General features: G+C 39.1%; 1 protein-coding gene across 3 annotated transcripts in view; it reads right to left on the minus strand.

Annotated features, from left to right (window-relative positions):
* The window catches only part of LOC124397655 (E3 ubiquitin-protein ligase UHRF2-like), a 43,141-nt gene that overhangs the window by 6,155 nt on the left and 22,169 nt on the right, over nt 1-14,817 (minus strand). Inside the window, exons 4-15 of one of the 3 annotated variants that reach the window (XM_046867266.1) lie at nt 12,683-12,901; nt 11,751-11,860; nt 11,437-11,623; nt 10,398-10,521; nt 8,616-8,723; nt 8,376-8,480; nt 5,999-6,105; nt 5,536-5,698; nt 5,105-5,242; nt 3,035-3,275; nt 2,701-2,852; nt 766-864 (exon numbers count right to left, since the gene is read on the minus strand). In XM_046867266.1, the coding sequence (XP_046723222.1) occupies nt 766-864; nt 2,701-2,852; nt 3,035-3,275; nt 5,105-5,242; nt 5,536-5,698; nt 5,999-6,105; nt 8,376-8,480; nt 8,616-8,723; nt 10,398-10,521; nt 11,437-11,623; nt 11,751-11,860; nt 12,683-12,901 (1,753 nt within the window). The remainder of the gene's footprint in view (nt 1-765; nt 865-2,700; nt 2,853-3,034; nt 3,276-5,104; nt 5,243-5,535; nt 5,699-5,998; nt 6,106-8,375; nt 8,481-8,615; nt 8,724-10,397; nt 10,522-11,436; nt 11,624-11,750; nt 11,861-12,682; nt 12,902-14,817) is intronic. The other 2 variants (XM_046867267.1, XM_046867268.1) reach the window with 2 other exon arrangements.

Raw genomic sequence — 14,817 nt, forward strand, 5'->3', positions numbered from 1 at the left:
AGTCATTGGAAAGTAAACTAACATGAGATGCACAACTGCCAAGTTCAGCAACCAACTGAATTTACATTTACGGTATCTCACTAAAGTGAGTACACGCCTCACATTTCAGCAAACATTTTAGTAAATCTTCTCAAAGGACTATACTGTAGAAATGAAACTTGGATATACTTTAGAGTTGTCCTGTGTTCTGATGAGACTAAGATAAACTTGTTTGGCTCAGATGGTGTCCAGTATGTGTGGGGACGCCCAGGAGAGAAGTACCAAGAAAATAGTGTCTTGCCTACAGTCAAGCATGGTGGTGGTACCATCATGGTCTGGGGCTACACGAGTGCTGCTGCAGTTTTTAAAACATAATAATGACCCGAAACACACCTCCAAGGTGACTCCAACTTCCTCAAGCTGAAGGTGGAATTATAGAGGAGTGGAAGAGGATCCTAGCAACAACCTGTGCAGCTCTGGTGAATTGACTAAAATATATCCAAGTTTCATTTCTATAGTATTGTCCCTTGAAAAGATATACTAAAATAGTTGCTGAAATGTGAGGGGGTGGACTCACTTTTTTGAGATACTGTAGCTATGGTGGACTAAAACCAAAACATCTGCATGTTTTACCCACTGAGATACATCTATTCCCTTACGAAACACATGACAGTTTCAAAAACAGGAAATGTCGCCCAATGTTAGTTTCATTTTCAAATCAATTGAAGTTAAAATAATTCAAATATAAATGTTTTTTTTTTTTTAACCAAAATAAAGCACACATACCTTGCAGACGTTGTGCTGGCAGGGTGTGGTGACAGGCTGATAAGCGAGCTCCTGGCAGCACACACACATGAAAATCTGCTCCACCTTTCTCAAAAAGTTCTGCAAAAAACAAACAAACAGAAAGTTATACGTTATCAGAAAGAAATACAGTATAGATGCCTGTGTGTGTGTGTGTGTGTGTGTGTGTGTGTGTGTGTGTGTGTGTGACTGATAAGGTTGCCCAATTTGGGAAAAAGGTAATGTTGCGATTATTGTGGTCAATATTGCAATTTGGGATATAATACATGGTATCATGAGTCCACTTGATTGGCAATTAAGGAAATTGCACAGATTAGTGATGAGGCTAAAAAATTTTTTTTTTTAAACGATTTTCCGAGGTTTTCAAAATTAAGTTATACAAAATAAAATAACATTTGCCTTAAGATAAAAAAAAAATATCCAAGTTACAGCTGAATCGAATAAAATAATAAATAAAAACATAAATTTTCACAAAAATAAGATATTTTAAACATTTTGTCAAAACGCCTCGAAAAACCTGTTTTTCTACTGAAGTTTAAGATGTATGTGTTTACAAACTTTATTTCAGGCAAATTTTGCAATCGTCATTATTAAACGTGTTTAACCTTTTTAATGGAAAATTGCTTTTGATATGTATGGTGTGGGAGTGGAGCATTGTGGTGGGAGGGCAGAGCCACCGGGGGTTGGGGGTTGACAATAGGAATCTTTTATAGCAGCAGTCCCCAACCTTTTTTGCGCCACGGACCGGTTTAATGTCAGACAATATTTTCACGGACCAGCCTTTAAGGTGTGGCGGATAAATACAACAAAATAAAATGATACGACCGGCATAAAAACTAATATTCTCTAAATATAATAATAAATGTGAATCCACTGTATTGTTTTTTGTTCATTTTGCTAGCTTGGTGGTTTCAGTTTTGTGGTAATGTATTATGTGGTAGCGGCCAGAGCAGCTCCTTTAAAAAGGTAGCTGTTTTAAGTAAGTCATGTGACCGAGGAATCTTGACATGAATCAAGAGTGAGTCATAGACAGATGTGGCGGAGAGAATCCGGTCATTTTAAAGTAATGTTAAAGTAAAGTTATGTATTCTTTCTGTGCGGCCCGGTACCATTTCACCCATGGACCTAGGGGTCGGGGACCACTGTTTTATAGGTTTTCAAAAAGCCAGAAATGACCCTGTTAATGCAGGATGTAACAAAGGGGGAGAGAGAGAGATACTGAACAGAGCCGAGGGTATGTATGGGGTTGTGTGTGGGAAAGCGTAGGATGCCAGGTGAAGGTGCGCCAATCCACGAGTGTGAGCTGCTTACACGTTACCGCGAGTGTGTGTCCTAGCGTGAGTATGAGGGGGAAAAAAAAACGGTCGAAGTGAATGAAAAATAAATGAAAACTCTGTCTGTTAAACCATCGCCTGTCATCTCTTTCTTCCAAACCGGAACCAGTGAGATCTGTTACAGATTTGTCATATCACGTGATGTAGCAACTCTTATTTAGCAAATCTTGGACAGTTCCTTTCTCTGCTCAGTGTTGGTGATCCTAAAGCTAAAATATCACCATATAACAGAGGTAGTGTATTTTTGGCTACCAGTTCTCTGCGCTGGTCTCCGCGCTGCACACCGGAAAGTCACAAGACCACACACGCCACACGTGCACTGTCTAAACCGAGACCATCTGGCCTTTTTTTGTTTTGTTATGGAAAAATCAACAAACTGTTCTCAGAAATTATGTATCTACACATGCACTTATTTATTTCATTAAATTGCAACGTTTACTGTCATATAATCGCACAAGCTGGCGTCACGATTGTGATACAATTAATTGTGCAGCACTATCGTGTTTGTAGTGTGTGCGTGTGTGCGTGCGTGCGTGTGTGCGTGTGTGTGCGTGTGTGTGTGTGTGTGTGTGTGTGTATGTACCGGTCCCTCAGTGAGGAAGCCCAGAGCTTCATCCCACACTTTCTTGTTCCCATGATCCTCCTGTATAAGTGAACGCTGTTGCTCTGATAACACAAATGCCTCTACTTCCTTTAGCCGCTTTGCTTTTGGCTCTTGCTGCTCTTTACACACTGCTTACACACACACACACACACACACACACACACACACACGCACACACACGCACGCACGCACACATACACAAAAAAACATTCACATATACACAAAAAACATTCACATATATACAGTTAACTAACACCAGATCGTACTGCATAAGAAGTGAACTTGCCTGTTTCTCTGAGTCTCAGGTACTGACCTGTTTCTTTCTGTGTGTCCTCTCCTCCGTTTCTTTGTGTCTCTCCATCCTCATGCACTGCAGGTTCCTCCTCCTCTTTTTCTTCCTCCTCTTCCTCCTTTACCCTCTTTGGTGGCCGTCCGCATCGTGGCCTTCCTCTTCCTCCGTGTCGTTTACCACGTGGAGCCCCCCCTCTTCCTCCTCGCACACTCGCTTCCTTCCTGCTCTTATTCGCCATTGCCTCCAAATAACCAGGGGGGTACTGATAGAGAGAGCGAGAAAGTGAGTGAGAGAGCGAGAGAAAGAGAGAGAGAGAGAGAGAGAGAGAGAGAGAGAGAGAGAGAGAGAGCAAAGGGTAAGAGAGAAAACCATGTATATCAATCAATCAATCAATCAATCTTTATTTATAAAGCACCTAACATCTACCAGGTAGAACCTAGGTGCTGAACAAAGTGCATGAGGCCAGGTGCAAAATAGTAATCAAATTTGAATGAACATAAAAGTAGTAAAATATACAATATCATAAAGAAAAAAAGAAGTAAATTGTAAGAACTTAAAACAAAAAAGAAATAAAATAAGCATTAAAATACAACAATTAAAATAACTGTAAGAAGTAAATGACTAAGCACCCCCTCTACTACACAACAAAGGCTTTGGTGAATAAGTGGGTCTTTAGTTTAGCTTTAAAAGTAGAGAATTCCCTTTCAGAGGTGAGATCAGGAGGGAGGGAATTCCAAAGCTTAGGAGCCCTTACTGAGAAGGCACGATCAGCCCACGATTTATATCTTGTTCCAGGCACTTCAAGCATGACATGATTAGAGGACCTTAATTTGTTTGGGGCCGTACCAGACAGGGATTTAAAAACAAATAATAGGATTTTATATTGGATCCTGTACTGTACCGGGAGCCAGTGGAGAGAGGACCGGGCTGATGTGTGCACATTTACAGGTACCTGTTAAAAACCGTGCTGCAGTGTTCTGGACCAGCTGTAGGCGATAGAGAGAGAACTGAGTAATGCCTAAATAAAGAGCGTTGCAGTAATCCAATCTAGAACTAATAAAAGCATGAATAGCTTTAAATATAAGTAGCTTTTTCCATATCTTTTATCGAAACAAAAGGCTTCTTCACGTTTGATAGTAAACAAGCTTGTTTTACAAATGAAGTTATTTGCTTCGCAAAATTTAAATTGCTGTCAAATATGACGCCTAGGTTGCGAACCTCTTTTTTAAATTCTGGTGTGAGACTCCTAAGGTTAAAATTAGGCTGCTCCTGCATAATAGATAGTATATACTCACACTTATTCTCATTAAGACTCTAAAAATTACTAGCCAGCCAATGTTTAATGTCAGTTAAACAGCCGGACAGGGACTGGAGCGCACTGAGTGAATCTGGTTTTAAGGGAACATATAATTGGATGTCATCAGCATAGAAGTGGAATAAGATATTGAAATTTTAAAGATTTTACCCAGAGGGTAATATCTTTACCCATATATAGGTAGAACAATACTGGCCCAAGTATCGATCCCTGTGGTATACCATAGAGTTGAGGGATGCTTTAGAATGAGATGTCACCCCATCTCACAGAAAAACATCTATTTGACATGTAAGACCTGAACCAAGAACTGAATCAAGAACTGTACCCCGAATTCCAACCGTGTTTTTTTTGCCGAGAGATGAGAATCTAATGATCTATTGTGTCAAAGGCTGCTGTGAGGTCTAAAAGGATCAACACAACTGGGCAGCCACTATCTCTTGCGAGCATTTTATCGTTGTGAATCTTCAATAGGGCAGACTCAGTGCTATGACGTGTTCTGAAACCAGATTAAAATGTATCTAGAATTGAATTTTCATTAAAAAGAAATTTTTGTAATTGATAAAATACAAGTTTCTCTAGTATTTTAGAGAGGTCGGGTAAGAGTGAAATGGGTCTGAAATGAGCTAAAACAGAAGGGTCAAGATGGGGTTTTTTAAGAGTGGAGTGAAGACAGCATGTTTTAAAGCATCTGGCACATACCCCAACTTAATATGGTATACAATAAAGAAATATGTGTGTGTGTGTGTGTGTGTGTGTGTGTGTGTCCACATCCTCACCTGCACTTTCAGTCCTAGTTTTTTGCTACGCTCGATTCCCTCAGGTGTCCATGGTGCAGGCTCCAAATCATCACGTCTCAGCAGATAACGCCACACCAGGAAGCCGCACTTTCCAATTTCAGGCCAGTATTTCACTACCTGAGAGACAGAGAGAGGCAAGGCCCTGATTGATAAAAGCAATAACATGTGTCTAACTGACTCACCTAATATCACATCTTCCTAGGAGAAAAATCTGAGTTCAAGAGTTAAAAAATTTCACTTCTTGCTCGAGTTGGGGACCAGAAATGGCCTTTGTCAAGCAAACAAGAAATGATCAAAGCACACTTTAAATAAGAGGCAGTGATTTATAAAGGCAGTATGACTTATATATTGCTGGCAAGTGACAACTGACAAATCAGAAACAAGACAGGTGTACATGTGTGTTTTGTTACCTTATAGATTCCATCATAGCGGTTTCCTTCTTCTGGTGCATACTTGCTGATTCGTCTGCCTTTTGAACTTCGGATCACTCTGACTGGTTTCCCCGCCCTCCAATTACGAGACTCTGCCCCATCTTTATCATTTAGAGGGGCATCACAGTTCAGAGCAAGTGCCCTGAGAAGTCAACGGTCAAATGTAAGAATAAAAACCAAAACAACCAAATAAACAAACAAAGAAAAAACAATTATATCACAAGACGTTTGTGAACACTATGTCAGTGTTTATCTCTGTATTTGTACTCAGTTTCTCACATAACACAATTTATCAACACCAATATGTCTGCTTACTAAATCTGCTAAAATGCACTGAAATATTGTGGATTAAAATGGAAAGCTATTGTTTATATTGGGGATTTGTTTTATTTTCTAAATATGGTGAGCCTTGCTTACAAATAAAATTGTTAGAAGGTTGCACCTGTTCATGTGTGTTAGAGTCTGATCAAACGAGTGTTCTCCGATCCGCTTGTTTCCCGAAAGGTCGCGGCCTCCACTGCCTGTGTATGTGAACTCATCTCCCCGATCCTACAACAGAAAGGTCAAAGGTATCATTTGAGAACAAACAGAATGTAGAATGAACATTTAATAATAAAAGTTAAATAGTTTGTGATTTTATTAGTAAACTTTGACATTTTGAATAATTGCTTTCTTGCGTTAGATTGCTGATACTGCCAGCAGTTTTGTTTGTCTTACAGGTGTGACATACACAGTGAAATTACCCACAGTATAAACAATTGGGATGCTGTGTAAAATGTACATAAAATCAGAATGCAATGATTTGCAAATCTTACAATAAAACAACAACATATCAAATATTTAAACTGAAAATATATACCATTTTACAGCCAAAAAAGTTCACTTTGAAATTCATGTTGTAAAGCGCCATGTTTACCACTGTTTATCATCAAGTGTCTGACCATATACATCTAGGAACTGAGACCAGTTGCTAAAGTTTTGGGAGAGGAAAACCGTCCCATATGTGTCTGATACAGGATTCTAGTTGCTCAACAGTTCTCAAAAGTGTCCTTTTGTTGTATTTTTAATTTCATAATGCAGCAAATGTTTTCAAATAGTGAAAAGTCTAGATGCAGGCAGGCCAGTTCAGCATCTGGACTATTCTACTACAAAGTCATACTAATGTAATAGATGCAGTCTGTAGTTAGCATTGTCTTGCTCAAATATGCAAGGCCTTCCCTGGAAAAGAATTTTTTTTCTGATGGAAGCATGTGTTGCTCCAAAACCTGCATATACCATTTAGCATTGATTTCCAAGGTTCCATCAAGTTGCCCATTCCAAAGGCACTAATGCACTTCCATACCAACAGAGATGTGGCTTTTTGAGTGCTTATAACAAGCCAGATGGTCCCTCTCCTCTTTAGTATAGAGGATGCGGTGTCCATACTTTCCAAAAAGAAATAAAAATCTGTCTGCCCACAGAACAGTTTTCCACTTTGCCTCAGTACATTTTAAATGAGCTTTGGTGCCGAAAGGATGGTGGCATTTCTGGATCATGTTCACGCATGACAACTTCTTTGACTGATATGACATGACATGGCAAACTGTGTTCACAGACAATGATTTCTGGGTGTTAATGAGCCCAAGCACTGATTTCCCTTACAGAATCATAACTGTTTTAAATGCATTGTCACCTGATTTTATCAGATTCTTTGAAACTGTTGATGATATTATGCACTGTAAATGATATGTGTTATATGTTATATGAGATATATAACTATTTTATATTTTTGTTAAAGAACATTATTCTGAAATTGTTCCACAATTTGCAGACACAGTCTTTCACAGATTGGTGAAGCTCTGCCCATCTTTACTTCTGAGAGACCTTGCCTCTCCAAGACACTATTCATACCTAATCATTTTACTGACGTGCTGCCAGTTAACCTAATAAGTTGCAAAATGTTTCTCCAACTGCTTCATTTTGTTAACACTTGACCTGACTAAATATGGGTTTACCAGTTAGTTATAGATAGTGTCACAACATTTTTGAAATCGGAGTTGCATTATAATCACTGCATTTGTTGAAATGCATTTTAAATTAGTTAAAAATGACCATGATACTCAAGCACCAATTTAGGCTACACTACTGTTGCCTTAGTGTGAGTGGCACAATAACAGCGAAAGAAGTTAGCATTGTTGTAGTGTCATTTATACGATACAATACTACACCACCAGGGGGCTCTAGAATGCTGATTTCGAGGAAGTACACAAATTAGGTAGAATAAAAATGGCGGCTACATTAGCGTTGCAAATTCTCCAGTTACAGCACAAAGCTGATCCTAGATCAGTGGTTGTGAAAGCACTCAAAGAACCGCAGAGCTGTGTAAAGTTGTATAATCTAGATTTCTGCTTCATAAAGTTTTTTATTAAACACAGCAGTCGAGCATGAGATGTGAACATGAGAAGACGAAATTCAATCTTCAGGATCCTCCTTTACTCAAATGAGGCGGAGAATTTCAACCAGGAAAGAGAAGGGAAAGAGGGAGAGAGAGAGGAAGAGAGAGAGAGTGAAGGAAAAAAAGGGTCTAGAACATTCCTAAACTAGAACTCATACAAGAGCAATGGGACAATCAGTAAATGGAGTAGGGAGGGGAGCAAAAAAAAAAAAAAAAAAAAACAATCGAGAGAAAGAGGCAGAACTAAAGAGGAAGCGAAGAGGTAAAATGTGTAAAATGGGGGATAGAGTGGAGATAACAAAACAGACAGCAATCTAGTCAATGTGAAAGAGAGACAGAAAAAGAGTATGTGTGAGAGATATAATGAAGTCTCGGTGAAACTCACCACTTCGTCTTCAAATCCTCCAGCCAGCACTAGTGAATAGGAGCCATCATTACTGCGTCCATGAATCCCACCCACATGTGGCCTGTGCACCCCCGCCTCACTCACCTACAGCACCATCGCCAAAGGCACAACAGAATTTTACCAGGAAAAAAGTAATAAAAAGTTTGACCAATAGGTATGCTTTAACTGACAGTCAACAAACAAGAAACAGCTCTAAGCTTCTTCACACTTTGCCCTCACCTGCACACGAAACTTCCATGTGGTTCCCACAGGAACTCCAGGAATTGGGCCATAGTGATTGGAAGGGACAATGGTGCATTCTTTAGTACGACCCACACACGCCATTCCCTACAATACACACACATATTCAAACAGGTTAAACAAAAAAATAAAGTAAAAAAAATTGCTCAATGCTGATTAATACACATTCAATTATTCATATAACTACTTGTATTGTACATTGACAATTAGAAATCGTGTCAAATCTCATGACAACTTGCCAAATAAACACAATAGACTTTTGTAACAAAAAATTTCAATAATCTCCACAACCCATTGCATTTCAGGATTTGGAATATGTTTTTTTTTTAAATCACACTAAAGGCCAACACTGACTTGTTGGATCTGGTTTTGACACACATCAAACAAAGCTGATAGGTTTGGATTGAACAACTGTTCTTAAAAATATCATTAAAGGAGAAAAAACACCAACAAAATATGCTCTCTCTCTCATTAGCCGGCTTCTTGATAGCGTAACATCTATAAAAACGATATTGTGTGTGTTGGATGTGTGTGGTGTATCACATATCCGGTTATCAGCACGTCTGTTGCTAACTAGGCCAAAGGTCACTACTCTGAGCTGTATTATTCGTGCTTTTAATTAATGTTTGTAGTATTTCCAGGAATGAATGAGTGTGTCAGTGTGTGTGTGTTTTCATTCTAGTGTTTCCAGTAACATCATTTTGTGCTGTGACTGGGTTTTGTCTGAACTGCACTAGAGGATATGACTCAATGAGCTGTCACATGTAAACACGCACATAAACATACACACAGATACCCTGTCTAATGTAACTGTTCACACACATACTAATCCCCCCTGCTGCTTTCTCTTAGCCACAGCACTAACAAGGAGCACGGGAAGTGTTTCCCTGTTATGACTCAGTGCATTTTTACTCAGTGCTGGCACCAGCTGTCTGGTTTAAAACACACCCGGCCACAGCAAGCATTATAAGTTGTTATCTATTTAGTAGTAAGAGATCGCATTGGTAAACAAAGAACACTATCATAATACTTATAGACCATTAAACCACACAAGCCTTTGGGCGGAAAATTAAAGCAGACTCCATTACAAATTCTCGGTACAAATGTCTCTGTGCAATTTTTTTGATACTTATCCTGTACGATAAAATTAGATACTCGCTCGGCGTAGCGGCAGAGGGAATGTGCTTAATGCAGGAGCGGATTAAAACCAGGAAAAGGTCTTTTCAGCGCAGTTGTGTCCCTGTACTGAGAAAATAAATTGCTGTAGTGTGATTTAGGGCACTTCCAGGGGGAGGGGATGTGCAATTTTAGGGGAATTTCTATCAGACAATTAAAGGCTGAAAAGAGGTAAATGTCCGATCCTACACCGGACATTTACAACCATGAAGCTGTGACGATCCTAATTCCTAACAATGCAGATGTGTTGCCCAGTAAGATCATCCCTCTTATGTAATAGATTTGCTTCGTGTTCACTGGCTTAAATCGGTCACATTGTTACCCACACTGCCTGTGCAATATTGAGCAGTTGTTACACTTGGTAGCAGGTTAAATTGTGTAACTAAATACTGGATGTGTTTTATACAGAAATGACAGCTATAAGATTCTTTTACTTGCTAGGTACTACATTAAGTCTTCCGGTTCTTAATTTCTCCATGTATCTATTACATTTGTGCTCAGAGGACCTACTGTATATGTGCCTTTATGTACTATATGCACATAGTTTTTCTCTGTGTGTGTGTGTGTGTGTGTGTCGTTTTTAACCTTTCCCCAGTCCCGCTGGCTCCCATTGGTTGCTGAAGGCATCTTGGCTCTCTTCTTACTTTCTTTCAGCCTCTCGCCTGCTTTCACCACTTCAGTGGTGTCATTCTTACAAGTGGGGCAGTACCTATGCGCACGCACGCACACACACACACACACACACACACACACACACACACACACACACACACAGTGAACACAGCAAGGTAATTGTAAACAGCAGTGCTGCAGTTAAAAAGTTTAAAGATGATTAAACTATTTAACATGGAAAAGGAAGGAAAATTCAACAGTAGAAAAATCTTTTAACATTCAGTCTGCAACATTGAAGTGTGGTAAAAAAAAAGTACCGTCAACAATATATAAATCAAAATGTATAATTAATTTACAATATCATATTCCCTTTACTACACCCTGTAGCAGAGGCATCGAATGAAAAATTCTTGAATTATTTGTCATTGTTGAAACAGATTTTTTTCGCTTAACATCAACCCAGGATCTGAGTGTGACTTGAAGAAATTATTTCAGCTGTATGCACTATTAGGCCTGGATGATACTATTTATAAAATGAAAAGTGTCTGCTTTATATTAAAAATAAAAATGCTAGGGAATTCTCTGAGAAGAAGACAGTTTTTCTCTATCTAGGGTTAGATCAATGTCCTTACACTCCAAAAAAATGTTTTAACCAAATTTGTAAGCCTCTATACTGTGTCTCTAAACAATCTGTTTCCAAATGTTCTGACAGGCATGAAACAGAGCAGTTAGGTGTGGATTTTCCCCATCATTTTATCACTGTGATGTGCAAGCCCATGTGTACTGTACAGTGGTGCACAGGAGTTGCTATGCTTTAGATCTGCTCTAAATTCTAGTGTTAAAAAAATTTGAGTAGAGGTTTACTACACACTGTTTCAATATTATTTCTGTTCATGTGGCATGAATGAAACAAGGCAGCAGAAAATGTTCAGTACATAGGCCTATAGTCTGACACCTGTAGCCTACAGGGTCACATTGCACACCTGTGTACATGTCTGTGTGTGTGTCTCACCAGTCTTCATCCTCTGGAATGGTGGACAGTGGGGGGTTGAGGCAGTATAAATGGAAGGCCATGTTACACTCATCACATAGCAGCTGCATATGTGCATCTTGTTTACCCCCACACACACAACACGAACAGAACCGACACTCTGCATCCGGGTCGGCTTTACAGTGCTTACACTCCGGCCCACTTTTACCTACAGACACACACACACGCACACGCGCACGCGCACACACACATCCGAGGGGCAAATAAACCTTTTGTTCTACCTGCCACATTGACTAACAGAGGGTGTAATATTAGGGTTTTAGGTTACAGCCTACGTTTAAACTGCCCGTTAGTGACAGAGAGAGGAGGAGCTCCAGGTTTCTCGACTTGGTAGATTTCATCCAGAAACAACAGCTTACAGTCACTAATCACATCACTTGGACCTCTGTGAAAACAACCAGCAACCAGCAACAGACTGAGAAAAAAAACTGACTGTGCACTTTAAAAAAAAAAAAAAAACAGGAGTGAATACTAATTCCTGTACCAATCACCAGTACACCATTATAAAGATAAAATCTAGGCAAAAATGAAACTTAAAATATCTGCACAAGGATTCAAGTAACAGCCATAGCAGGCTGCCACTCTTGGGCTCTTGAGCAAGGCCCTTAACCCCCCACATGGGTGCTCAGTTGTAGGAATGGGAATAGAGCACTCTGGTTTTGGGCTAGCAACCCAATGCTGTAACAAAACTGCTACAGAAACGGCAAGTAAGCCATCAGGCTATTGCCATCCAATGCGCTTCATGGTGCGGGAGGAATAAAAAAGTGTACAGTGGTTCCTATTAAAGTGGATGGTGAGTGTGTACTAACTAAAGGATATAAACTTGTATTACTCATAAGTACATGTTAGACGCTAATCATAATCATGGACTGACAATATTTGTACAAAAATAAATGTTTTGTTTTCCGATCTGTAAAATAATTAATTTAGGCAGAGGCCTATAAAATAAAATAAAATAGGCTTTTAATTGTCACATACACATTAATGCACAGTATACTTTGTTACTTGTTAGGATGTTGTGGTCAGAGCGTAGGGTCAGTCATCATTCAGCAATGAGGACTAAGAGCTCTGCTGAAGGGCCCAACAGTGGCAGCTTGGCTGTGCTGGAGCTGGAATCTCTGACCTTCCGATTAGTAACCCAGAACCTTAACCAATGAGCTGCCACTTCTCCAATAAAACACAAAATATGAATGCAGGGTGTACTTACCCGAGCAGGATTTTGACACGGACCTCCTTCTTGGTTCTGGAGATGTGGTTGAGTGAGGTGATTTCAGCATCGTACCAGAATCCCCTCTCTTCAGGAAGCTCCAGGTTGTAGTTGACCATCACCACTTGTCCCACTTCCAGCTGTTCGAATCGCAGCAGCGCCCGAGCTCGAGGACGCACATCCTCTGCGGCCATCTCCACCACGCCATTCTCTGGGTAACTGCCAACATGTGATTTTCAACATTTTGTACAACTACACTGGTGATCAAGACAAGTCAAGAGAGACATAGTAGTTATTTGTTTAAAATGACAGTATGGTCAAACTACAGGCTCTATAGATACAATTAAGTTGTTTTCATCTAAATTATATTAAGAGAGCTAGCTAGTTGTTTACCATTAAGAGTACCTGTTAGATCTGCCATATTGTTGCCAGATTTTTTTCAGGTCAAAACCTTCATATTTTTTTATTCATTTTGTAATTACTGTCACTCTAACATGATTTAATGACACAAATCAGTCGACTCCAGCCAAACTAAAACCCGCTGATCACAGCTTCTTCTTTATCTGTCACCTGTTGTGAACCTCAACATAGTTATTGCCCGTTATTACTTACATTATAGCAGCAATAAACAGTTATTTTTTCACCCGCCTTTTCTCTCTCTCTTAGAATGAATAAAACCATAAGCGCAGCTTGTTCTTCTACCCACAAACCACAAAGCGTAAACTCCTCTGTCCTAAAGTCTTTCCTGTGTTCCCATTTTCTTTTTGACTGCGACAGGAGACTCCTGCCACACACGGTAAATAACTTCTCCCTATAGAAAATTTCAAGCTACTGTTAGAGCTACTGTTTAAAGAACATAAACATTTTCTGACCAATCAGAATCCATGATTTAACAGCAGTGCAATATACTAGTTTAAGAACTAAAACTGACTAAATAAAAAGGTAGAAAACTTTATAACAATAACACTTTTCCACAAAAACTGTTTTGTTTGTACTCGAATCCTGCGGCAGAGTTTTCTTAGAAATCCTTTCCACTGTTTCCATCCCAGGTGGCTCGCATTTCTGACATGCTGTTTTTCCCCTCACAAATGATACCACACACACACACACTCGCGCACACACAGTGAGGAGAAACGAGAGTGTGCACAGCTCAGTGGGGAAAACAACAAAGCACCCGACTGTGTTAAAATCCCTCTGCCGCTGCCATCTTAATTTAGTCTGCGGAAAAGTGAACAGTTCACAAAGTGAGAATGTTGTTAATTAAGGATCATTTCCAACTGTGTGCCGAGACATTTCCATAATATGATTAACATTTCCTTTTTTTTTTAAAATAGTACATATCTGAGACAAGCAAAGCCGCATTACTTCTCATTGTTATTCCCCCCATTTTCGTGAATGGTGCGGCCCAAGGCTCGTCACACTTCATGTATTTCAGCTTTAGATTTTTTTTGTGTTTTGATGAAGTTTCTATTTTAACATTTTTTATGTTCAGAAAATCCATGTGGTTATTACTCTTCGATTTAAAAGAAAAAACTGCTTAAAAAATGTATCTGCTACCGAAAAAAATACCCTATTTCAATCATTGCATGTTTAAATGTGAGATCAGCCTACTGATCAACTAATTCATGGATCAATTGGCTTTGTAAAAAAAATTATTTGTTCTAGGTATTTAGCAAACGCCAGGTCTTTCGACCTGCTGTCTTGCGCCATTTTGTAATGAGCAGAGCGAAACCCCCCCCCCAAAAAAACTGCTAACAAAAAAAGCATGATGGTCATCCAGTGTACATTACCGCCTTACCACTCATATACACACATCTATTTTACTATCCTTTTGACCTTAACCAAAGGGAAGCCTTTCATCTTTTAAAATTTTCATATAAAAGCTGCAGTTTTGTTTAAAAAAAAAAAAAAAAAAGAAAAGAAAAAAAAAGGGGACCAAACAAATGTCCTAACAATGTCAAAACTGTTACATCTTTCAACCCTTGTGGGAATACTTGTTCCCCATTAGAACCCCACCCTCACATACAGCGTAACATATATATATATATATATATATATATATATATATATATATATATATATATATATATATATATTTAAAAAAACAAACGAATTACTCGTCTAGTGGACTGTTA

Source organism: Silurus meridionalis, chromosome 15, assembly GCF_014805685.1.
Source record: "Silurus meridionalis isolate SWU-2019-XX chromosome 15, ASM1480568v1, whole genome shotgun sequence".
NCBI lineage: Eukaryota > Metazoa > Chordata > Actinopteri > Siluriformes > Siluridae > Silurus > Silurus meridionalis.